Here is a 24,689-nt window from a genome sequence, read left to right on the forward strand (position 1 = left end):
CTTTTAGGCTCCACCAACTCCTTCCAAAAATATCTGGCTTTGAGTGGGTCCTTGACAAAGGCAAAGAATACGAGCCTGGACATGGAGCAGAAACAGGATGGTCTAGAAGATCTGCAGCACAAGAGAGACAGGTATGGCAAAATCTACAGGTTTAGCAAAGACAACATTAACTTGTATCCAAAGCAAGGCAAAGAGAGTCAGCCACAGCGTTCGCCACTCTGAGGCTCACAACGAACTGGCAGAGACTGAAGTGAAAGACTGAGCTTTACATTGCACATTAATAAAATATTAGTGATTAGTTTAACTGACTAATATTTCTGGTGCCAACCAGCAAGTGCAACAACATTTAATTGTGCACATTCCTTATCATGGGACAGAAGAAGAAATTGCATCTGTTACTGACATTTATCAGCGGTGTCCTGCTAGGTAATCAGTGTTAACTTTGTGAGTTTGTTGATAAGATCACTGGTTTCCAGTGATCTTATGTGGTGTCGGTGTTGTAGTCGGCTGGAGTCAGTGCTGAACAAGGCAAAAATGTGAAGTCTTTCAAGATAATACATAATTCAACATAGACCAAAAAATGAATAATACTTACTTGGATTTAGATGGAGAAGAAAGTTTTATTTTCTCTATAAATTTCATAGTTATTTCCAGGAAACTTCCCAAGATATTTAAAAAAAGATATTATAAACCCATAAAATAAAATGTTTACCAAAAGTTTTTCTACATAAAATACAATATAAATGTTACTAAATTGTTATTTTAAAAATAAGCTCATCTTTGATACTTAATACTAAAAAACAAGAGGCAATATCCATCATAAGTGAGGTGGACAGCAATGACTGGACTAGATATGGTAAGCCCATTATATTTCCCAGATGCTGATTTAACTCTACTGACCTGTACCAATCAAACTACTAGGTTGAAATACAACAGTTTACACTGCGACATCAGGAGCCATCTGTCAGGTGCATGGTCGGCAGTGTGAAGAACCTCTCCTCAGGCTCCTTCTGAGCGCTGTGGACCACCCGGCACCTGAATTTGGAGCCCCTGTCGTCCTTTGTGGGAGTGAGTTTTAGAAAACTGAACATAGAGTAGAGGCCGTTGATGTTCAGGCTGGGGGGAGTGTTGAAGACGTCAGAGAGAACTGTTTCTTCGTCTTTAGTCCAAGTCACTGATACGTCCTCAGGACAGAAATCTTTGATGCACAGGTGCAGTGTACACTCTTCCCTCAGCAGAGGACACAGCGGTTCACAGTTGATGAACATCACATTAGGAGCAGTTCCTGTTTCAGCAGACATCAGACACATATCATAATACATACTGAGAGGTATTACTGGAAGTGAAGCTTTCTGAGATTAATACATTTCTTGCATTTTTGTAGGCTATATTAATGTGGAAAGAAATTTTGAAATCAGCCTATGTTTATCCTCTTCAGGTAAGGATAGAGGGACAAACGATATGGCAAATGAAGTCTTCATTTCAATATATGAACATCTGCATAAAATTGAATGAATTCTGAGAATGTTATAAGGAAAGTGATTCTTATTACTGGACAATTGGAAAGTATCACAGAAATATTGTGTTTTGAGGATGCAGTACTTGAGGTTTTTTATAAAACACACCACAAAGATAGTATTCCTCTGGAGTCTAGCTTCATTTTTGTTAATTTTGGCTGTTTTAAGCACCTTTTAAAACTGTCTCTATGTGCATCATATTCCCTTATTCAGCACAAACTCAGGTGTATACTTAGCTGTTTTTACTTGTCTTAGCCACAAATCTATTCATTGACTCCAGAGTAGATTGTACAGAGCTCTGTTGCCAGGCTTTTAACCAGAACCATCTCTCTTGTTTTAGCTTCTTTACACTGGCTCTCAGTATGTTTTCGAATTGAGTAAGAATTTATTGATTACTTTTAAAACTCTTAAGGGCTTCGGTCCTTACCACAGTTCCACTGGTGTTTGTCTGTGATTGCTTTAACAAAGGTTTCATGATATTTGTTATTTGTGTTAAAAGAGTTTAAGACCTTTAACACAAATGAACTAAATTATCTAAAAACAGAAAAACATTTGGTGCTTCTACCTTTAGTGTTGATGTGGTACAGGACATCTTTATAGCCCGGAGCAGGGAAGCTGGAGTGGTAAACACGGCAGGTATAGACAGCCCTCTCATCTTCTCTGGCCATTACCAGCTGGATCTTACTCCACACGCTGTAGAGGTGATTGTGGTCAGAGAATGGTCCAAAGTGTGTGACAGTGCGGACCTCTTCCCCAGTCATTCCTGGACCACTCCAGGTTGATGTCTTGGGGGTAGAAGTTCTCTACCCGACAGCAGAGAATCAGCAGCCGCTCCACCTTAGGGATCTGAGGGATGCTGGAGATCTGGAGGAAAGATGGCTCCACTGGAGTGTGTGTGAGTGTGTGTTGTAAGAAGATGGCAGTGGTGATAGATAAGGTAAGAGTCATTAATACAAGATAATAATAATACAGACAGAATTCTTCATACTCTCTGAACATATGACTATTAAATCATTTCACATTCTGGTGTACTGTTAATCAATTGTGCAATACAGTCAACTCTCATATATGATCCCATTGGTTGTAATAAACATTAATGGGTGCAACTAAAGAAGCACAGTGTTTTAGTCAAGTAAATAAGGAGGACACTAAGTATGCGATTAATTGTAATCTACACAAAGTTTGACTGACCATTGTGGAAGAAAACTGCTCAGATGAATGTGTACATTGATATGATCTTGAGAATATACTTGCCCTTATATATACTTTCCAATCAGGATAGACAAGCAGAATTTGAATATTATGCAATATACTGTACATGTAATACACAAACTTAACTACAAACTATACCACCAATCTAAATTTCTTCAGCTTCTGACATGTTGTCACAAGCCTTCACGGCTCAACTAATCAAGAATTTCAAATTAGTTATGGATCAAATTACCACATATAATGTGGCAGGGTTTCTCCAGCCTTTTTATGGTTCACTGCTTAACAGTGGCAGCACCGCAGTGTTGCACTTGTGGTTGCTGTACCCTATAATGGGGTTGTGATAAGAATGCAGTATCTTCCACCTCTGAGCCAACCTTATAAAATCCAATATGCTGTTATCTTTTCTTTCTAAGATGCTCCATCATCTGCAAAGCTCTTGGATTGTCATTATTTCATATCATATTAGGACTACGCATGATAAATAATCATAATCTATTATATAGGTATTTAGATTTATTTAACATGGTTACCAGAGTGTCACATGCCATGTAAATACTGAACACTATGAATTAGGAGGACAACTTCTCTTTGAACACTCTTAGAATGTGATATATCACAAAGCTGCAGTCATAAATTGTATTTTTATCAGAGGATGTTGTGGTCATAAAATGGCCCATACCTGTAGATTTTATTAGTAACTAGCTTCCAACTGTTTCTATTGAGACCAAATTTATTTCTATGTATTTCTTGCCCACTTGAATATCTGACACTGGATACAGAATAGCATATGAGAGCAACCGTGTCATAAATTCACCTGCATTAAAACACAGTAGAGGTGACCACAAACGGGAAAAGCTATGCAGTTTCATGCCTTTTTATACCATTGTGCCTCAGTTCAACTCATATGGTAAAAATGCATTGCCCTGTCCTACTAATGAGAACACTGGTGCAACTTAGGCCCCTACAAACCACACAGCAACCCCAGCTGACTGTTCAGAAACAGGTGTGCATCACTAGAAAAATATAAAGTGCCATAGGCTGTTAAGTTAGCTCATGATAGCCTATAATTCAAGTTCAACATTGTATGTTTTTAATTGTGTGTTTTAAATAAAACAGCTGACTGTGGTTGTTCATATTTTGGAATGTAAAAGTGATCAGTTAAATAATGCAGCATATGACCCCTGAAGGAGAGGAGCCAGTTTTCAAATTATGGAGTTATAAATATAAATCCTGTTCCAGTTGTATGAGATTATATTGTCTGTACATCTTGGAGGACCTTTGGATTTAAAAATACCTTTGGGTATAAAAAAAATAATGTGGGCATTTGAGTTAATTAGAAAAATTGGGATTAGAAAAAAAGAAGCTACAGTTACTCACCTTTTACCCTGACTGTGGTCTCTCTGTTAAAGGTCTTGCCCCTGCAGAGCACTATACACCGGTATTTGTTCAGGTCTTCAGTCACAGTCAGACACACGGTCAGGACAGATGTGTGGTGTTTCCCATCTGAATGCAGACAAGCCTCTTCGCTCAGATCCTCACTGACCATTAGAGGAATTGATTCTGACTCAACCACTGAGTCTGCACCGCTCCTTAGTTTAAACCATTTCACTCTGATCTCTCGCTGTCTTGCTCCTTGGATGGTGCATTTGAGTTCACTTGGCACCTGAGCATATATGATGCCAGATTGGCTTATTTCAGAAACACTTGGCGGAGCTGTTGAGAGAGATGAAGGCATGTAATTGTATAGTTAGAACGGAAATAATCAGGAATGCTCTTTTCATTGTGATCATGAGTCAAACTTGAATTATACAGGTGAAAAATTAAAGGCTTTCACAGTCAAAAGACCCTTCCCAGGTTCTCTTTGGGGGTTTCAGTGAATGAAGTCCCATCATCATGAAAACAAGTAAGGGATTATCTTAGAAGAATGCTGTTCATCTTAGAAGATGTTAAACACACAAGGAGAATCTATGACAGGGAGCACTGAAGCTATTCTGGAGTTTCTTGGTGCAAAAACACCTTAGTGAGACATTTAATGTTGTTTTTCCTTTCATTTAACAGTGCACCATGGTATGTTTTACACAAACCCCGCTCTGCAAAATGAAGACAGTAAAGTGAAGTTCCAATACTCAAGTGCAGCATATAAAGGTACCCATGGAGTTATTGTTTTTGTTTTTTCCTGTACTGCTCTGAGAATTGCCACCTTAATTAAATATGGTGGAGGGGTTTATGTGTCCTGCTAATCCTGGGAGTTGTGTTTTTGGGGCAACAGCCCCTGGTGGGTTCCTCTAAATCAAACTGGCCTCTGGAAAGGGACCAGATAAAGAGTGCATGTAGATCAGTTCTACAATTAATATGAAATTTAGCAAATTCCATCCTTTCCACACTGATCTGGTGCAATTTTTAAAGGCAATGGTGACATCGGCCTGATTAGATTCAATAATAGATAAACTTTGTTTGTCGTTCACTTTGACATACCTTTGCAGAAATACATGTAGAGAAGCAGAGTGCCTCCAATAACAGAGGTTACCATCAGCAAACTGATGGCACTAGTGACAGCTATCAGTGTGACAGCGTTATAAAGAGGCTGTGATGGAGCTGCAAGGAAAAGGGATTTCGTGAGATGTGTATAACATATATGTGTACAGTAAATACTGTATATAAGTCAGTGGATCAATGGATAATGACCTGAATTCAGAGTTTGAAGAATGAGAGAAGGATTAAATTTAACCCCACCTTGAACAGTCAGGATGACAGATCTGTTGTGTGGCCGGGTGTAGGTGCGGTGATCCACCTGGCAGATGATGCGCATCTCTCCATCCCTTGACTGCTGAGGAGTGCAATGTGATGCCGCTGCGTATACTGTAGGTGCCATCTGCATTGTGAACAGCCATTTCGGTGCATACACGGGAAAAGTGGCTTATACCTGCATGGATGGTTCGGGAGCCATTTTGAAAGTACCATGTCACGTCCAGTTTCTCTGGGTAGAAACCTGTGATGTCACACTGTATGGTCTTTTCCTCCCCTTCTGTCACTGCTGCTCTTTCTGGTACGGACAGTGATGGCCGAGCTGTTGGATCAGGTCAAACACAGTACATTTATAGATTTTTTTTTTGTAGGGTGTAGCCATAGTCCAATCAGTGATACTGCAACAATTGTTTGCTAACAGCAACCTGCAGTGACATCACTGATTTACTTTACATCACTGATTTATTTGTGGCAGCACCTCAAAAGTGTCAACCTATAAACAGCTGAGCAGCAGCTGTTAGCTGCCCAGTTTATGTATGGCAGCAGTTTATGTAAGTATTTTGACATTTTGAGACCGAATTGATATACTTTATGCTTCCAGAGGTTATCTGTCAATGAAATAAATTTTGATTCCATCATCAGAATACTGATGGAATGATAACATTGTGCATTGTAATTTGTTTAATTACAATTACTTCATAAAATTATTAAAAACAATTATTATAAATTGATTATTAGATTTGCATTTATAGTTTATGCATAGTTTAATTGCAAAAAAAATCACTGAATGTAGAAGATAAGATTTCATTTCTGGGTTTTAAAATGGACTCACAAATTAAGATAAAAAAAAATCTTAAATCACTTTAAGTTTGAGACAGCTCTCTTTAAAGCTGCAGTAATCAATATTCTTATATCAATAATGGATCACATTTACACTCATCAAGCACTTTAGTAGGGAAACCATACTAATACTTATACTCTCAGAACAGCTTTAGTTCTTGGTGGCATTAAACCCAAAGTGTGGCAAGAAAACATTCTCCACACCATTAAACCAGTCTTCATTAGTTGTGCTGCGCCATTATCAGTAGGAAAAAGGCAAATAAAATATTTTTGTGTGACCTTGTCAGTAATAAACAGGATGTTGATAATAGGTCATTTAATGATAGAAAAGTACAGACTGAGCTAATTTCTAAATCAACATATGTAACACAAATTTGAATAGAAACCGAAAGGGAAAATACCCAGCACTTCTAGTGAAGTGGTCTCTGTGTAGACCACAGGTGTGATGATCCTGCAGGTGTATAGTCCTTCATCTCCCACAGTCACATTATGCAGCTGCAGAGATGCATTGCTTTGAAGCAATCCCATTTTATCCACAACGGAGCCATCTCTGTATACATGTACGCTCCCATCCTCAAAGGTGTACACAATGTTCTTCTCTGCATGTTTATCCACCATGTTCCACTCAATTGTGAGAGTGCTCCAGTCCACCAACTTAGACAGTTTGTTGAACAGGCAGCTGACAGTTACATCCGTGCCCACCAAGACACTGAGCTTCCTTGTCTCGTCAGCCGAGGAACCTGAAAACATAGAAGGGATTGCCTGCAGTGCGTGAGATACGATGAGTTTGCAAAAAGACAATACACAAGACAAACAGAGCTTCGACCTCTCCTATACAACTTGACACGGAAACACTCAAAAACAATGATCCACACTTACCTCTACAGTGCAAAACAATAACTATGATTTTTATCATAGTTTTTATAATTTGTTGTTGGCGCTCCATTGGGATTCAGATGTCACGCTGTCAGTACATGCTGAAGTGATTATGAAAGTGAACTACGACACACCAGTGTGTTCGCACAGTTCAAACAGATTCCCTGGATTGAGGATCACATGGTTGCTGTGTCAGTGCACATGTTAAGTTGGGTTTGGCTGTTGCTGGCAAACATTCACCAGGGTGTGAACTACATGATAATAATATTGGTTATTCTAATGTACTTTTGGACTTTGACCTGTGGCTACAATCTCCTGCATGCCACCCTGCTGAAATACATGTGCTGTAATATGAGTAACAACTCAGTCACTGAGATAAGTCATCAATATTAATCACAGTTGTTGAATACTATCTCACCATTTCATGCGTATTTTCTTGCATAACAGCACTGCATTTACAACCTGCATCTGATTCTCTACATACCCAGTCAGTCAACTGAACTTTCACACACCTGGAGCCAGTCAGTTAAAAGAAGGAAAGCGGACACGTTTACTTTGTTTCAGCCACAATGGTAGTGGGTGTGTTTTGCCCTTTTTTCACTTTGCAATTGTTAGTCTTTACTAACAGAAGCAATGGGGATGACATGCAACAAAGGCTCTGCAGCCAGAATTGAACCAGGGATGTTTCAGTTACAGTGTATTGCTCTCATCCATCCATCCCTTTCATAAATGTAGGTAAGTCCTAACTAACAGTTAGGACTGTTTGCTAGGACAACTAGCAAAAAAAAAAAAGCATCGCACTGAACATTATGCATGCTTTTATTCCTGTCAAAATTACTTTATCTGACCTAGAGTATCAATGCAGCCAAGACATGTTCTCTGTTTCACTGGGCGGCCACCTCTTCCTAGAGCTTTTTGTCTTTGTTCCAAACTTTTACCATGTAAGAATTATGGAGCCCACTATGCTCTTTGTAAGCTTCAATGCAGCAGCATTTTTTTTACAGCCTTCCACTGTCTCTGAACTTTGGCCTCATTGGATATTGCTTTCATATGCATTGTCAGCTGTGAGTCCTTAGATGGACAGATGTGTGCCTTTCCAAATCATGTGCAATCAGTTGAATTTACCCCAGGTGGGCACCACTCAAGGTGTAGAGACATCTCAAAAACAATCAAGAGACACAGGAGAAAGCTGAGCTAAAGTGTCATAGAAAAGGGTCTGAATACTTCTGTCAATGTGATATTTCAGTTTCAGTAAATTCTGTTTTCTCTTTATGGGGTGCTCACATGTTACCACACTATCTGCAATACTGAACATGTGGAAGCTGGTGTCCTAATGGATAAGTAATCTGTCTTTGTATTAGACATTTTGGTACACGTTAGCAGATGAACTGCTCTAACATGTGGCAACGTCATTTTGTTTCATCAGTCTATCATAAGAAAAAAAAAACTTTCGTCCATTTTACTAGAAAATACTTTTTTTTATTCTTTATTGTTACTTCACATACAACAGTCCTTTGTGCACAATAACAGCTTTATAATTTAAGCACATTTTTAGACACATCATTTCCAGAGAGGTTTGTCCCTGAACGCAGCTTGGATCGTCATCCCACCATGGACCTCTTCCTCCCTCTCAACCGAACCTCGTCAAGCTTTTTAATGACTGCTGACGACTTCTTGGATGACGCTGTGTAGCTCTTCAGCAGCTTTTGAAACAGTGCCTCTGTGTTGGGGTGGGTACTGAGGAAAGCCTTCTCCAGCACATACAAGTCCACCCCCTTATCCTCCGGCAAAGCAGAGATGTAACTCAAGCCGAAGTCAATGAGGACCAGATCGGACTCTTCATCCTCCGTGCCACGTCTCAGCAGCATGTTGGAGGTGGTCAGGTCTCCGTGGATGACGTCCTCATCGTGCATTCTGGCCAGGATCTGGCCCATCTGCTGAGCCAGCCGCTCCAGCTCCTGGTCCTTACAGGACTGCTGAGTAGATGCAATGTGGTCACGCACAGTCGAGGAGCCCACAATTTCCTCCAAGAAAATACAGTGGGAGGTGTAGTCCACAAAGTAGACTACAGGGGCAGATATGCCTGAGGAGAAGAGAAGGAGAGTATGATTTATCTAAATGTGTGGCTAATTATTAATACTATAATCTGTGTGTTTTAGCAGGTCTAGTGTGAGAGGATATGACTGGGATTATGCTGTGCTGTGTAACTGTTGACACATTGCATGAAAAGACCAAAACCAACAATGTAGGTTACCCCTTTTGTGGCAACCTCAAGCCCACTAGTTCCAACTAGAAACATCTCACAAATACTTTATTTGTTTCATTTTTATAAAAGCTCAACAATTTCCTAAAAACGGTGGTCGCTTTACTTTTTAACTAAATGTTATTCAAACACGAGGAAATGGTGCAATTGTAGTAATATCCAGTAAATTTCAGGTTTGCGCATGTGTAAAGGTTTACTACACGGCCTGTAACATAACAGCCCTCCTTAGAGGATAGCTACGGAGTGAAGTTAATAACTGTGCTCAATTTTTTTTACTGTTAGAGTTCTGCAAATTATAATGGCTTCTCAAACCAGTAGAGGACTGCTGTTGAACGTACCTGCTTTCCGGCAGCGCAGTATTGAGCGGACCTCCTGCACCGTCCTGCGGTGTGTCAGCTTTTCGTCCAGCACCGGGTGTCTATAGCGTTTTGGGAACCTTTCTTTCACTATCGCTGGCTTTCCCAGAAATTCTGCTCGGTACACCCGGGCTTCTGCTCCTTGTTTTAATAACTCTGCTTTACTAAGTAAAACTGGAACTGCCGTTCCCTTTTCCTGAGCCATGTTTACTCCTGCCTTCTTCTACTGTCTCACGTCAATGTACTTCTTCTCCTCTGTTTCTCCATGCTGCCCCCCAGCGGCCACCACGAATACACAATCACTATAGAAGGAAACGTCACAGATACACATATAACATAGACATGACATATCACACACACACACATATATATACATACACATTTATACACTTACATACAGTCTACGCTTGCATACAGTCAAATATAAATGACTGTATGCAAGCAAGGTATTTTTTTTCCTTGCCAGACATTTTCATCTATTTAGACAACAGACTACTTGTCTGTTGTCAACAAAACAACAAAAACAACAAAACAACAACAACAACAAAAAAACAAACAAGAGATAGACTCAGTGGTTGAATGTAACTAAGCACAATTACTCAAGTAGTTACGATTTTAGTATATCCATTTTATGCCACTTAATAGCCTAACTACTTCTACGCTACAACAGTTTACATGGAAATATTGTATTTTTCGCCACTGTGAAAAGAAAGTGCACCCTCTTCGAATTCCAGGGTCTTACATATCAAGACATAATTTAAAAAAAAATCATCTGGTCCTTAACAGTTTCTAAAATTATTTAACTCTTACATCAGTTGTAAAACAACACACATTCCACAGATTCCACTGTGTCATTATTTATTTAACAAAAATGAAGCCAAAATGGAGAGGCCATGCGTCAAAGACCCCATGATAGATGTCTTTCGTCTTTGGCATTGTGTTGATACACACCTGAATGCTCCAGACCAGCAGACTGCCAAAACGTCAGGTGCCACACCTGCTGATGATCAGTTAATCAAGGGCATTTAATTAGCAGCACCTGGCTGCTACTTACCCTGTCAATTCCAACATCAGAAATAATAATAATGATAATAATAATACGTTTATAACTGAACTGACTTGAACCGGACCATGCTATCGGTCGAAGCTACGGGCGGTGTACTGAGCCTCCCTGAAACTTTCCTGTCTGGGGAAGTTGGACACTTGTCGACCTCTGGCGTCAAAACTTCGTTAGGAGGATTTTCCTCCTGCAACTTGACACGGCTGCCACGTAGCTCCAACTTCCTGAACTTCCAGCAGTTTTCTAGGAGCATCTTTAGCTGTTTATCCCCTCTGCTGCTCACGGTGAGTCAGATTTTCTTCCATGGAGGTCTCATAGCCGACAAGTTCACGGTGGACTGAGGTGCCTTCGGACCTCATAACAATGTTAAAAAGACAGCGATGGAGCAGGGAGCTGCATCTGTCTTGTCTCGTTCAACAACGGCTCCGGTTCCTGTCCGGATAGTGTGAGCTGATGAGTAACGGGTCTGTACATGTCCACAACATAAACTTTTTTAGGAACTATAATTAAGTTACAAAGAGGGCTGTAAAGACGATCTGTTCTCCTTTCAAACCAAAAGGAAAAAAACAAACAAATCAACAACAGCAAAAACAAGCAAACAAGAGATTCAGTGGTGGAATGTAACTAAGCACATTTACTCAAGTAGTTACGATTTTAGTATATCCATTTTATGCCACTTAATAGCCTAGCTTCTTCTACGCTACAACAGTTTACATGGAAATATTGTATTTTTCGCCCACTACATTTATCTCAATAGTTCCAGAGCTTATAAATGTAATGCAGTGCTGTAGATTAAACTACCGAACAGTTTGCAAAGTAGTAAAGTAGGCTAGCTGGTCCATTACCTTTTAATGTATTAACATGAATGTATTAATTATGACACAGTGTTGAATTATGAATACTTTATTACCTGTGCCAAGGTGATTACGTTTTCACCCGTGTCGTTTGTTTGTTCAGTGGTCAGCAGGATCAAGCAACTAGATAAACCAGCTTTGACCCGATTGTTTTTTAACATTTAACATTCTAACAGGCAACGTTCACTTTATTTATATACACACTTTTACTAAGGTAATTTGTTTTTTTAATAAGATGGCTTATGTGTGACAGCTATACTAATATTATAGTGCTAAATAAACCATATTACTGTTGCAGAAGATAGAGTTAAAACACTGATTAATGATGCTGGCTAAAGTGCTGACAATATAGTATATAGTGTCATTATGCAGTGGTTATGGGTGCAATATGAGGTGGCGTGCAAGAGTTGCTTCAGTAGAAACTTGACAGATATATTCCACATATCCAGTTTTAACCTCCAGCCATACTGGATGTGCATGCTGTGTGGGTGACACAGCAGATTTTTCAGCCTATACCTAGTTCCTTGTATAACCTCTTCCTTCACCACTACGTGTCAGAAAAGTATGTTGCTGCATAGTTGAGAATGAAGACTGTGCATCAGGGTTGTTAATTCAGATTAGAAAGCATCATTTCTTTGATGAATTTCTAGTGAGAGTGCTCGATGTCTTGAAACCAGCAAATGCAATTCTACAGTCTCAGTCTGTAGATATGTTCCCTGCATATGAGGTTGTTTATGTGTCACTGGAGTCTTTAAAAGACATCCTTAAAGATGATTGCTGGACAGGGCTTTCTCAGGCACCTGAGAGGATGGTTCACATCCTCCAAAGTGAATAAACACCTTGATCAAAGTGTGTGTGTGGATCATACACATTCTAATGATCCCTCTATCACTCCTTGTCAGTCAAAAGACGTGTGTTCAACATCCTTGACAAAGCCATTTCAGGAATGGAGATATACAGTATATCTTCAAAGAAGAATGTAGACCTAATGCCATAATAATCCAGTCTCGTGTCCAAATCTGGTGTATTTCTAGATTCTACCTTGTCTGTATGTCCTTATGCATGTAGTCAGACCATATGAATTAAATTCTTGTTGCACCTGCAGGAGTGTAAGGAAGTTTTTCCTGTGTTGCATAAATTGTAACACCCATGGATAACTGGTGTGGCTTTTGCATCATGTGAGAATCCCTGTCACGAGGACTAACCCTTTATCACTGCACCATGCTACACAAAAGAAAGAAGAATTTGGTGATCTAAGCCCATGAGAAATCAACATGGGTGAATTTGTTAGAATTTTGGCTAAGGGAAACAGAAGATTGATGAAGCTCTACTTCTCCTATAAAAAGTGTTGCAGAATGTGTTTTGTATCTGTGCAAATGTACAAACCTGAGCTAAATTTCATGTGTCATAGCAAGTGTCATAGTTTGAATGCTTAATTGATTAATACTTAATCTTATTTTCACTTTGTGATTATCTGATATTGAGTATAGAATACGTTCAGCACTGTATATTAAGTTTATATGACATATCCTTATTTCTGTCAACTTTACTGAAGATGACAATACGAAGATATACAAAGTGTATAGATTTCAACTAATATCAAATTGTTTTGGCAGATTATATTAAGTTAATGTGACAGGTAGTTTTAGTGTTGTAATAGCATGATTGGAGAGATTCAATAAGTGCTCACATCTTTAAAAATGCTAAAAAATCTAACAGGCAACGTTCACTTTATTTATATACACACTTTTACTAAGGTAATTTGTTTCCTAATTTCTAATAGGTAAAGTTGACTTTACCTTTCTAAGAACTAAAGTTCACACATTTTTCAATGGGATTTGTTGACAACAAGATTAATACATAATACAATATAACTTGGCAACTGATTTTTACACAGCTGTGCATTTTGTTGAGCCCTTCTCAAGTGGACTCCATAATGAAATCATCACAATCAGCTAGAGGGTTGTCATGGTGATGGGGCTGCAACAAGCTCTTGTTCTTGCTCCCCTGTCTTTTCTATGAACAGGACACAAGACTCTCTGTGGGTGCCAGACCAGGAGAGCGTCACACGAAACTGGAGATTATTATTAGTATTTTTTTTTATGAGTATGTTTTTCTCATATTTTACAGGGGATGTCTTCTAAGAAACCAAACCGGTCCTGCACAGCGTGACTGAAATGTGTAAATAACAGGACAGAGGCAATGGGTAAGTTGTTTGTAAATTAGTACTTTATATTCAACAGCAGTTTTTTTTAAAGAGTTTAATTCTAATGTAAAGTAAGGTAATGAGTTTAACTTGTTTAAAGTCCATGCAGATACCTATATTTTTGTGTTGAAGCTGCTAATTACTGGCATTTTGGGCTAAAGTCTCTGAAACTACACTAATACCATTAAAATAAAAGAGAACTAGACTTGCTGTCAGACTGTTTGCACACACTGGATGTGCAAGCTTAATTTTACCAAATATAAATGGAAGACCCTGCAATCTTTAATCTGCACTGAGTTTCAGCAGCTTTTATTTGGATTTTAGTCTGTCTCATTTGCATATCTGTCAATAGGTCCTGCACTTCAAAGATTCACAAATTAATGTAATGAACAGCTGCAGTTGGGGTGACAAAAGCGAATCATTCATGTGGAAACTAAAACATGATTGTTACTGGAGACCAATGTAAAAAGACATAATGAGATTAGATGTACCTTTAATGATTTACTATATCTGGACTGAATAGTTCCTACTAAACACAGAAAATGTATAGACAACAATTACTTTTTTCCTTCTTTATTTTATTTTTTTGTAAAGGACCATGCAGAACATTATGCCTATTATGAAAAATGTGATCAGTCAATTTCTTGTTCAGTTATATTAACCCAAGACTTAGTAGTCCACATTTATAAGGAAAATTATTGCTATATGCAAAGATAATAAAAAAAATAATATTACCAGTAGTACAAAATTTCTCTCAATATTTGGTCATCAGGTGTCCTCCATATCTCACTCTTTCACACTTAATCATAATACCCAACTTTATTATAGAAAATGTATAACCTGACTGCTTCACTCTGTGCTGAGTTAAAATGAGATTACAGAAGATTAATAAAAATATTGGTAGAGACAATTCAGCAGCCCCTAGACATTGGCATAGATTTGGGTATGAATGTCACACATTAACACACAAATAACCCTGAGTATTTCCTTACTCCTAGGTCTCTCCATTCTTCTACTGGCCAGTGTGGTGTCCACTCTGGGTGGCCTGGTGTTTGGTTATGAGTTGGGCATCATCTCAGGTGCTTTGTTGCAGATGAAGGCAGAATTCAGGCTCTCGTGTTTCCAGCAGGAGGCTCTGGTCAGCTCATTGTTGATAGGAGCTCTACTAGCCTCCATTGTGGGTGGCTGCTTGATTGACCGCCATGGCCGCAGGAATACCATCCTCCTCAGCAACATCCTGATTCTGACCGGCAGTCTTATCCTGCTCATTAGCTCGTACCCTGCGCTAGTGGTTGGCAGGGTCACAGTAGGCTTTGCCATATGTATCTCCTCCATGTCCTGCTGCATCTATGTGTCTGAGATAGTTACCCCGGATCATAGGGGCTTCCTAGTAACACTGTATGAATCTGGGATCACTGTGGGCATCCTGGCAGCTTATGCCATCAACTACATCCTATCTGACTCCAGGAGAGGGTGGAAGTGGATGTTTGGATTTGCTATAGTCCCGACTTTGGTTCAGCTTGTCTCTATTTTGTTTCTTCCATCCAGCACAACGGAATCTTTAAGATACAATTGCTGTCAGGCTGAAAGAGATCTCTTGAGCCCCACTGAAACCCAAGAAGGAGATGACTCAAAAGTCAGTTCCAGCAAAGACAACGAGAAGGTTCAGTATGACAGCATGTACCTGTTCCAGCGTAAAGACAATATGAGGACTCGGACTGTCATTGGGCTTGGATTGGTGCTCTTTCAGCAGTTCACAGGTCAGCCAAACGTTCTCTTCTATGCCTCCACCATCTTCCACTCAGTGGGGTTTCAGAGCAATTCCTCAGCAGTGCTGGCTTCTGTGGGCTTGGGTCTGGTCAAAGTCATCGCTACTGTGACCTCGATGGTGTTTTCAGATAGGGCCGGCAGGAGGCCCCTGCTCATCAGTGGATGTTCTGTTATGGCGCTGTGTCTGATAATCATTGGACTCCTTAGTGAACATTCAGTGACGAATGCTAAGAGGTCTTGTAATTCTGAAGATTTTAACATTAACATAACAGATCTACCTCTTTTAACTCCTGGTAATAAGTCAGTTTTTGATATGCCTCTTGGTGAGAAGAACATTGATAACAAAACCCAAGATGAAAATTTTGTATTTGATAAAGTTGGACATAATCCACTGGAACCTGTTCCAGAGTCTTCTTCAAGCATCTATGGACCAGCTGTGAACTGGATCATCCTCCTGTGTATGATGGCTGTTGTCAGTGCATACTCCGTTGGATTTGGACCAAGTTTGTATATTCACTCAAAATGAGTCTTATCAGAGTTCAAATGAATTCAATTGCTTGTATTCATATATTTTCATATTCATTTAAAGCTACTCTTTGAGAGGCAAGATTTATTGAAATACAACCATATAGTTTCACATTTTCCAGTGGATTATTAGACCTGGGAAATTGAGCTCTTCTTTTGTCTTTAAACAGTGACCTGGCTTCTTCTGAGTGAAATATTTCCTGCTGCTGTCAGAGGAAGGGCATTCGCATTCACCAACTGCTTTAACTGGGCTGCCAACCTGTTGGTCACATTCACTTTCTTGAATGCTGTTGGTGAGTTTCCATACACCCTTCTCATGGAAGACATTTTGAGTAGTCATATTTGGAAAAGCTTGGGTGTTACTAATAGCATTAGTAATGGTTCTGTTCCATTTACATTTCCCAGTGGGTCTAAGTCAGGCAGTCAGCACTAACAATACCAACCACAACAGCCATGTGGAATACAGCCAAATTGGAATAAGCTTCCCTGGTGCAGAGCCAGGTCTCTAATTCACTGAGCCTTGCCTCCACCACCTCCAAATAGATTACATTTATTAGCAGTTACCATTATCGCTAAATGAGGCAGAAAGGTAACTTGGCTCACCTGTCCAATAGAAGGAGAGCCAGCTCAGGGTAGGTTTTGATCCCCAAACAGGCTTCATGAGAAATTGTCTGTTTTATTTGTTATTGCATGGAGTTTGTGTTGGTGTATTTCTTATGCTGGTCCTTTTGGACTCCATTCCGAAGCAAACAATACTAGTTTACAGGGCGTTATAGGCAATGGAGAAAATCTGGGAATTAATCATTTTTTTTAATGTTATTTTAATTAAAAAGCAATTATTATATGTAAATTGCTTCAAATTCTTCCATACAGTACCTTTAACAACACATGTCAGTTTGGATGTACAGTTTAAGTGGGTAGTTAGCCACTATAATGATAGATAAGCAAAATTATTTGGACAAATATAAACAGCAAAACAAGCTACCAGTCAAATGCTGAAAACTCGAAATGACACAGTACACTTACACAAGGTTGATATGGCAAACTTACCAGCAAATGCTGCTTCATTATGCATCCTGCAGACCACAGAGTAGTCATGTTTATGGCCACCCAATGAATGCAAGTCCAATATTTAATTCTAATATCTGGCTCATTAGGTGCTACAGTCCAGATTGAAAGTATTTGTACAGGGACATTTTTTGTTCTTCAGGTACTGTCTGAAAAAATAGGATTCTACATTAAAGTGCCCCATTAAAGTCTTGGCTTTAAGTTTCAGCCTTAATTTGACTATGTTTACATCAGTGATAGAAAGAACTCCATGTTCTTGTTTTTAATATTGATTATAGTAACTTTGATATTAGACCATGAGTAACTTGTGACAGCCTAGACCAGTTTCTCCTCCATCATTGTTTAGTGTTGATTTTGTAAGTCCAGCCCCTTCTTGATTTTGATTGTGTGTCATTAGTGTGACACACAAGTGTCATTATTGAGTGCGGTGGTGTTCCAAAAGATTAAACTATTTTCACGTGAAATTGCTGTGAGTGCAGTGGGGGAAAAAAGCTGTACACTGAATGCTGTCGACACCGAACTTCATGGGGTTTGTATAGAAAATGTATTTTGATTTAGTTTGACTGAGTCTTCTAGTCAGTTGGAGGTTGGGTGAGGCTGTGCTGGGGGTTACTGTGTGTGAGGTCACCACACCAACTGTACTACTGTACTAAACTGTGCTAATTTCTTATGCTTGACGTGTACATTACAAATTAAATGATTGCTATTAGGAAGTGAACTGTGTTTCTATTTTAACAGATATGATTGGTCTGTCGAGGATATTTCTCTTGTATGGGATGACCGCTGTGGCAGCTGGAATTTTCTTTTATTTCATGCTACCAGAGACCAAAGGAAAGACTCTGGAGGAGATAGACAAGGAGCTGCGTTGGAACAGGTGGGATCAACAGTACTTTCAACTGACAAAATGTAAATGTATTCACTAGAATTTAGTGTTGGCTGAAAGCCAAATTGCCTTAAAATTTTACTCTGCTCTAATAAATCAGTGATGTGTGTGTCCCTGGCCTTGTTTTGCAGGTTTTACCACAAAGGAGAGTGCTGTGGCTGCATCAGGTGGAGAAAAACTTTCCCACAGTACCAAAGGGTGCACTGTCAAATTAGTACCTCAGGGTGAATACTTTTAAACTGCCAACAGACCAGGTATCACCAAGGTGTATATTACACACACTGAAGACTCAAAGAGAACAACATGATTCCTCCCACTCTTAACTGGAACAAAATCATGATCTGTTTATGACTGACGGTAGATATTGTTCTGTTGCACTTGATATTGAAATCTATGTGTGGAATCTTAATAAAACTTTGTCTATAGAGTTTGTTTTCTTTCTGTGATCATGTATGTTGATCATAGCAGCTACCAAACTGGCAGTTATTGGGATTTATTTTTTACAACATAGGTCTTATTTTCATACTTCAGGCCAAGATGTCCACTGTTTAAAACATTTATTTGGCAGCATTGTCACACACAGCTTTACATTGTAAACAGTGTTGGAAGAAGTTTCAGATCCTTTACTTAAGTACAAAATACCAATACAGCAATGTAAAAGTACTCCATTATAAGTGAAAGACCAGAAAAATCCAACTTAAGTATGTAAGTATTAGCAGCAAAACTACTCAATATAGTAATAATAAAGTACTTGTTTGGTTCCTCTGACTGATATATTACCATATATGACATCATTGGATTATTAATACTGGGGCATAAGATAAGATAATCCTTTATTAGTCCCACAATGGGGAAATTTACAGCATCAGCGTGTAAGCAACATGTTAGTGTTGTAGCTGCTGAGGTGGAGCAGTTTTTGACCAAATTTTTATACAATTTTATGTACAGGGATTAATCTAGGGGGTCTTGATATGACGGGAGGAAAAGACGGGAGAAAAAAGCATTTCTGCTCTACACATCTGAAAAATACAGTGCTTCCCGAATCCCACCGAGTACCATCAAGGTTCAACAAGCAGTTGTGAAAGCTGTAGTCTTTCTGGAATTCATCATCAAGATTCCAATTACGGAAATGGAGTCTGTTACTCCGAACTGCAATCTGAGTTCAACCTGTGAGGGGCAGCAATGTGCTGCGAGGCATCTAGTCTGCCGAAAATTCAAGAAGACGATGAAGACTCCGCCATCAAACTCGAAGAAGAAGAAATAGCAACAGCAGCAGCAGCAGCCAGCTGTTCCCTCAGAATGTCTACCATCCAGTTACTAAGAGCGTTCGTCAATCAGCGCCTGACTGTGGCTGTAGAGGAAATAATCGGGGCGTTTGAAAGAACATTAACGGAATATGAGGAGGAGATCGAACGCCAACGCAGGCTACTGGGGGCTGAGAATCACTCCGGCATCAGGATAGCCTTAAACAATCATACAGGTTTGTCTCATTGAGGTGAAACGGTCTCCCTCTTATTAGGTCTGTAAACTAGGTTTTGTGTTGCTGTTGGCTTTAGCTTCATAGCTACATAATGTAAGCTTTGGCAACCACACTACAGAAGCTTTAACCATAGTCCATGAATGAGTTACACGAAAAATGGCAATATATGGTCAGTGCAACAATTCGGTATCAATAACTCATTAGCGTGACATTGCTTAAACACAAACGACGCCTCTCTCCAATCTTAAAGATAAACAACGAGCTACAAATTTATTTTGATCCGAACGTAGGTTATCGAAGAAAATCCCAAGCCAAAACCAAAGTGTGATGACTCCCTCTAAAATAATACAGCTTTGTCTGGTAACTAGGCAACAACGGTGGCTGGTAACTAGGCAACAGGAGCTAGAAAGGCAGTAGCAGCACCAGGCTACGTTAACGAACCCTCAGCTAGTACAAATCAAGACAAACATGGTGTGAAGAAATTTGCTATACTTCAGCACTAAACGTGATATTTTAGTAAGGTTAGATGAGTAAACTCAGGTAAAGAGTTAAGTGACAAATATTAATGGCAACTTATGGCAGCAATGGCAGTATTTTTATTGAACAGTAGAATCGTCTTGCTCTTCCAGACTTTTCATGTGTCCTGTCTGGTTTTAAAACACAGCCCTTAACAAACAGAGGGAGAGCTAATCACACTAAATAAATCCATAATAACTATTATAGCTTCAATTTAATTGAACAAAGATTCTTTCATCTCATTAGAATTCCTTACAGTGTTGATGCTTTTACTCTTAATCCATCTCTACAACTCACATTGTGAAATATTTCCTAGGATTATAAATGATTGACCTCATCAGACATTAACTACTTCTCTCCTCTCTGTTTTGGCAGCAGAAACAGTCTGACATGACCTTTTTTAGAAAAAAAATCTGTGTCACGTATTCATAACAGTTCATTGAACATTCAACAAAGAACAAAAGTACTCACTTAGTAAGAAACTTCAGAATGATTATTGTACTGTCCTTACTTACAGTATATTCTCAGCATAGAAATTATTTCTAGTATTTTGTTTCTTTTCTAGTCGTGTGATCATGTTGTTTACATTTCTGGAAGTCACTATGAACAAATTTACCTGCAGGTATCCACATTTTATCAAGTTTCAAGTTTCAAGAACCATAAGTGTTATTTGTGTGTAAGGAGACGTTTTGCCTCCAGCTAAGCTCCTTCAACAAAAAAACATCATAATGTTTACAAAGAGAAAAACTGATTGATTGAACTGATTTAAACTGTGATGACAGTGAATATCTTATAGCAGCACACCCCCTACTCATTGTATTTTGTAGGCATACAGCAGTCCTAAAGAAGTATTCATTAGCTAAGTTTTTTTTACACAATATCTTATATGTTTGTATCTCAGGTGTGTCTCAGGACATCCAGCCACTGATTGTCAATGCAAAGATTCCCTCTGAGCAGCACGAGTCAGACCCCAGTCTGGACCAGGAGGCCCCACAGCCCCCACACATTAAAGAGGAACCAGAGGAAGTGTGGACGAGTCAGGATGGACAACAGTTCCAAACAGGTCTGGAGGGGACTGATACCCCAGAGTTCCAGTTCCCTCCTGTCTCTATGAAGAGTGAAGCTGATGTAGAGAATCCTCAGTCCTCACACCTATATCAAGACCAAACCAAGGAGAACACAGAGGCAAATCCTCTAGCTACCAGTCCAGCTCAACACACAGAAGCTGGAGCCCTTGGAGAGGACTGCGGAGGATTAGAACCAACCTTTGACTTGGATGTAGCTGGTTTTTTAAAAGCAACCAGCAATGGTCAGTTTTTCCTCTCACAGTGTTTTAAGACTGAGACTGAAGTCTTGGATGATGACTGGAACCAGATGATCAGACCTCAGCCATGTTCAGACACCATGAAAGACAGTGAAGCTGCATCTCATAGATCTCATAATCAGAAAAAACTCTATAAATGCCCAGCATGTAGCAAAACATTTAAGCACAACACAGCTCTGCAAAGACACATAACATGTCATACAGGAGAGAGGCCATTTGACTGTACTGAGTGTGGTAAGACATTCAGGCAAAAGGGAAGTTTGCAGATACACATGAGGAGACATACTGGAGAAAAGCCTTTTAGTTGCTTAGTTTGTAGTAAAAACTTCACTCAGAGTGGAACATTGGTTGCACATATGAGAATTCACACTGGAGAGAAGCCTTTCAGCTGCTCAGTGTGTAAGAAAAGGTACAATGAAAGAGGGACACTAGTCAGACACATGAGAGTCCACACTGGAGAGAAACCATTTACTTGCTCACTTTGTGGTAAAAGGTTTAGTGAAAAAGGAAATCTGAATAAACACAAGAGAATACACACAGGAGAGAAACCATTTAGTTGCGGCATGTGTGAGAAAATGTTTAGTTTGCTATCGCACCTCAAAAATCACAAGTGTCCCGGTAAGAAAAGCAGTCAAGCTGTAGAGCAGGAACCTAAGCTTAAATGTCAAACAGTTACACTACAGTTAACCAGAAACATCATATGAGTCAGTCAGGAGGAAAACCTTCTAGTGAGTTTTGGGGGAATAATCATCAGATTAATCAGCAGTGAAAATAATGAAAATAATTGTTAGTTGCAGCTGTAGTCTAATTCAAAAATTTTAAGTATATTGTAGAAATAACTTATGCTTATCACAGCTTAAACTAACCTGACCCTTATCAGAAGGTCTTTTCACCAGAGGAGGAACAAGTGAGGAGAGCACATTCTTTGGAGTTAAATGGATCCGTGTATTTTGCAAAGTGGGAACTGGAACCAAAATGGAAAATACGAATAGAACCCATCTTAACGTGCAGTCAAAGTGGTCTTGACCCATAAACTGCATTGCTGACCATCTATGAACCCCTCCATGGGTACTGCATGATGACTGTGAGATACAGATCAGCAGGACTGCAGGTCACTAGAATCCTGGTATATAAAGTACGACCCTTTTTGGACCCAGATGGCAGAGAAGACAGGAGATTCAGAAGAAGGCACTACAATGTCCTGGATCAAATTACATTTGGCACATTGACTCTCTAAACCTGAGACTATTGCGGCTTACTTCTTACTTCATCTTATTGTTGCTGTTAGTGAACTGGGGGTCCAAAAATAATCAGATTGGATCTTGGGACTGAGAATGTCCAACAGATTACAGTGTATTCTGCATGAGGATGAATGTTGCATAATTTATGGACCTTGTGTCCTTCAAAGAAGAAGTACTGCACACCATGGGATTGAATGCTGGTGAGGAAACATATTGGATACAGAATGTTGACTACTTGAAGGACTTGTTCCAGGAGTTCCAGTCAGTAGAAAAGAAGCTAACACTGAAATCAGTGATTTGTAAAACACCAAATTCCTTCTCTTTCCTCACTTAATTCAAAATTCAAGAGTTTTTCAAGAGCCATTTGAGCTGTAATTCCTGCCATCTAGTGGGAATTTAGGTGAACACCATATTAAATATGCCAAGTATGATGTATTGTCAGTAAGTACTGCTGGGGCATTATGAGCATGGTAACGGTTGTCTGCCAATTGTGTCTTCTGTCTTTGTTTCAACTGGAAATGGGAATAGTTTTTCTATACTTTTAAATTGTTTATATCTGCAAACTCATATTCCTGATGTGCTAAAAGCTCATTTGGTTTCTGAAGGAGAGCCCTCTTGTTTCTGTTTCCTGTCAGCAAGATGGTTTGATGGTGGGAGCTCAGGAAGGGCGAGCCACCTGGTCCTTAAACCCTGGTGGTGGTTGAATGGTCAAAAAATGTCCTAATCATTTTTCCTTGATCTCGATGGAAAACGTCAAGGAAAGGTGAGAAGGAGAACTGGGAAGGACTTAAGAAAAGTGAACTGTGGCTTTATTTACAACACATGGAAGCCAAGTACAGTGACAAACTTACTGAAGGCTACAATTTAAGTAAGGTTTCCTGTCTATCACAGAGGCATACCTCCCTGAAGAAAGGATGTTTTCAGTTTATGCTGGGAACATTTAACCAACCATCATTTACTCCCAGGAAGATAACATAATAGATATTGTTGAAAGCCACTGAAATAATAAATAAAAATAAGGAATTCAGCAAGAGTCCAAAATAAATTATATCCAGGCATAGTAGAGTTATGACAGTTGTGACATGGGCACTTTGACCTTTTTATACATTTATTAAGTAGAGAAAATAATTTGTTAGTGCATCCTACAACTGTGGGTATTTACTGAAATGACATTCATGTGTATAGTATTTTATTACTAGGATAATATTATTAACTAGAAATTCAAATGTTCGTACTTCAAGACGACTCTTAACTGGATTATTTGAAAGAGAAGAAATCTATATTTAACCAATCATGCAAGGATTTCCATAAGTTTTGGATTGTGTAGCAGCCTCTGAATGTCCTTTTGAAACCATTTTTCAGTGTATTTTAGGCACGCATAGCTACACAAGCCTCGCTGCTGTGATGCTGCTGTTAGCAGGACCAACCCCAACCAACTCTTGATGGTCTCCTCCCTTTTCCTTGGCAGCTAAACTGTGCTGGAGACTAAAGAGAACGCTCTCTTTGTAGAGCTCTGTGTTTATCTCTCAGTACTTTTGTAGCTTCTACCTGAATCTTTGTAGTTTGGAGTTTAGTTTCACTCCTGTATTACTGTTTGTACTTTGACAAATCAGCCTCATTTTTCTGTTAACTGATCACTTTCAACCTTATCAGAGCTGTGTTGAGCTCCTGCTGATGCAAACCAAACCTTTCCTCGTGTCACTGCTTCAAAGCTTTCCACTGGCAACCTGTCAGGATGTTTTTATTGTGAAGGAAATGCAATGTATTTATCACCAAGTTAGCAGACTTTCATTAGGGGTTCAGGTAAACACTTGTACCGTGCCTGGGCATAGCTTTTCCCAGCAGGATTTAACACGAATAACCACTCTATAGTGGAGAAACCCTACAATCCCACAGCAGCAATGTACAATCATACATTTTAAAAAAAAGAAAGTAATAATAAAGACAAAGTTA

The 24,689-nt window shown here is 39.3% G+C and overlaps 4 protein-coding genes across 5 annotated transcripts; 2 read left to right on the forward strand and 2 right to left on the reverse strand.

Moving 5' to 3' along the window:
- Window positions 1-567: 567 nt before the first annotated feature.
- Window positions 568-7,340, reverse strand: LOC108877457 (uncharacterized). The gene is made up of 7 exons (XM_051074751.1): window positions 7,194-7,340; window positions 6,716-7,054; window positions 5,463-5,796; window positions 5,205-5,324; window positions 4,107-4,442; window positions 2,083-2,401; window positions 568-1,285 (listed from the first exon to the last, which is right to left on the reverse strand). The coding sequence occupies exons 3-6, from the start codon at window positions 5,605-5,607 to the stop codon at window positions 2,229-2,231; spliced, it is 774 nt and encodes a 257-aa protein (XP_050930708.1). The 5' UTR covers window positions 5,608-5,796; window positions 6,716-7,054; window positions 7,194-7,340; the 3' UTR covers window positions 568-1,285; window positions 2,083-2,228.
- A 1,307-nt stretch (window positions 7,341-8,647) lies between these two features.
- On the reverse strand, window positions 8,648-10,111 carry tp53rk (TP53 regulating kinase). Its single transcript, XM_018667560.2, has 2 exons — window positions 9,792-10,111; window positions 8,648-9,273 (listed from the first exon to the last, which is right to left on the reverse strand). The coding sequence occupies exons 1-2, from the start codon at window positions 10,012-10,014 to the stop codon at window positions 8,792-8,794; spliced, it is 705 nt and encodes a 234-aa protein (XP_018523076.1). The 5' UTR covers window positions 10,015-10,111; the 3' UTR covers window positions 8,648-8,791.
- Window positions 10,112-10,824: 713 nt separating this feature from the next.
- Window positions 10,825-18,602, forward strand: slc2a10 (solute carrier family 2 member 10). 2 transcript variants are annotated; one of them, XM_018667558.2, is made up of 6 exons: window positions 10,825-11,153; window positions 13,854-13,929; window positions 14,928-16,202; window positions 16,395-16,517; window positions 18,031-18,166; window positions 18,307-18,602. In XM_018667558.2, exons 2-6 carry the CDS (start codon window positions 13,926-13,928, stop codon window positions 18,401-18,403), a joined length of 1,635 nt encoding a protein of 544 aa, XP_018523074.1. In that variant the 5' UTR covers window positions 10,825-11,153; window positions 13,854-13,925; the 3' UTR covers window positions 18,404-18,602. The 2 variants fall into 2 exon arrangements, with proteins under 2 accessions (XP_018523074.1, XP_018523075.1); XM_018667559.1 differs by lacking the exon at window positions 10,825-11,153 and adding an exon at window positions 11,164-11,333.
- Window positions 18,603-19,407: 805 nt separating this feature from the next.
- LOC108877460 (zinc finger protein 235) lies at window positions 19,408-23,283 on the forward strand. Its single transcript, XM_018667505.2, has 2 exons — window positions 19,408-19,655; window positions 21,073-23,283. Exons 1-2 carry the CDS (start codon window positions 19,475-19,477, stop codon window positions 22,197-22,199), a joined length of 1,308 nt encoding a protein of 435 aa, XP_018523021.2. The 5' UTR covers window positions 19,408-19,474; the 3' UTR covers window positions 22,200-23,283.
- The last annotated feature ends 1,406 nt before the right edge of the window (window positions 23,284-24,689 follow it).

The sequence above is a fragment of the Lates calcarifer genome, linkage group LG12, assembly GCF_001640805.2.
Source record: "Lates calcarifer isolate ASB-BC8 linkage group LG12, TLL_Latcal_v3, whole genome shotgun sequence".
Classification (NCBI taxonomy): domain Eukaryota; kingdom Metazoa; phylum Chordata; class Actinopteri; family Centropomidae; genus Lates; species Lates calcarifer.

What these genes read in the sequence shown, in the direction of transcription:
- LOC108877457 (XM_051074751.1), bottom strand. Translation starts at nt 5,607, where the DNA reads ATGCAGATGGCACCTACAGTATACGCAGCGGCATCACATTGCACTCCT. An exon ending in CTACATGTATTTCTGCAAAG is followed by an intron (nt 4,443 to 5,204) that starts GTATGTCAAAGT and finishes CTCTCTCAACAG; the next exon opens with CTCCGCCAAGTGTTTCTGAA. An exon ending in GACCACAGTCAGGGTAAAAG is followed by an intron (nt 2,402 to 4,106) that starts GTGAGTAACTGT and finishes CACACACTCCAG; the next exon opens with TGGAGCCATCTTTCCTCCAG.
- tp53rk (XM_018667560.2), bottom strand. Translation starts at nt 10,014, where the DNA reads ATGGCTCAGGAAAAGGGAACGGCAGTTCCAGTTTTACTTAGTAAAGCA. An exon ending in ACTGCGCTGCCGGAAAGCAG is followed by an intron (nt 9,274 to 9,791) that starts GTACGTTCAACA and finishes TCTTCTCCTCAG; the next exon opens with GCATATCTGCCCCTGTAGTC.
- slc2a10 (XM_018667558.2), top strand. An exon ending in CTCCGTTGGATTTGGACCAA is followed by an intron (nt 16,203 to 16,394) that starts GTTTGTATATTC and finishes GTCTTTAAACAG; the next exon opens with TGACCTGGCTTCTTCTGAGT. An exon ending in CACTTTCTTGAATGCTGTTG is followed by an intron (nt 16,518 to 18,030) that starts GTGAGTTTCCAT and finishes CTATTTTAACAG; the next exon opens with ATATGATTGGTCTGTCGAGG.
- LOC108877460 (XM_018667505.2), top strand. Translation starts at nt 19,475, where the DNA reads ATGTCTACCATCCAGTTACTAAGAGCGTTCGTCAATCAGCGCCTGACT. An exon ending in AGCCTTAAACAATCATACAG is followed by an intron (nt 19,656 to 21,072) that starts GTTTGTCTCATT and finishes TTTGTATCTCAG; the next exon opens with GTGTGTCTCAGGACATCCAG.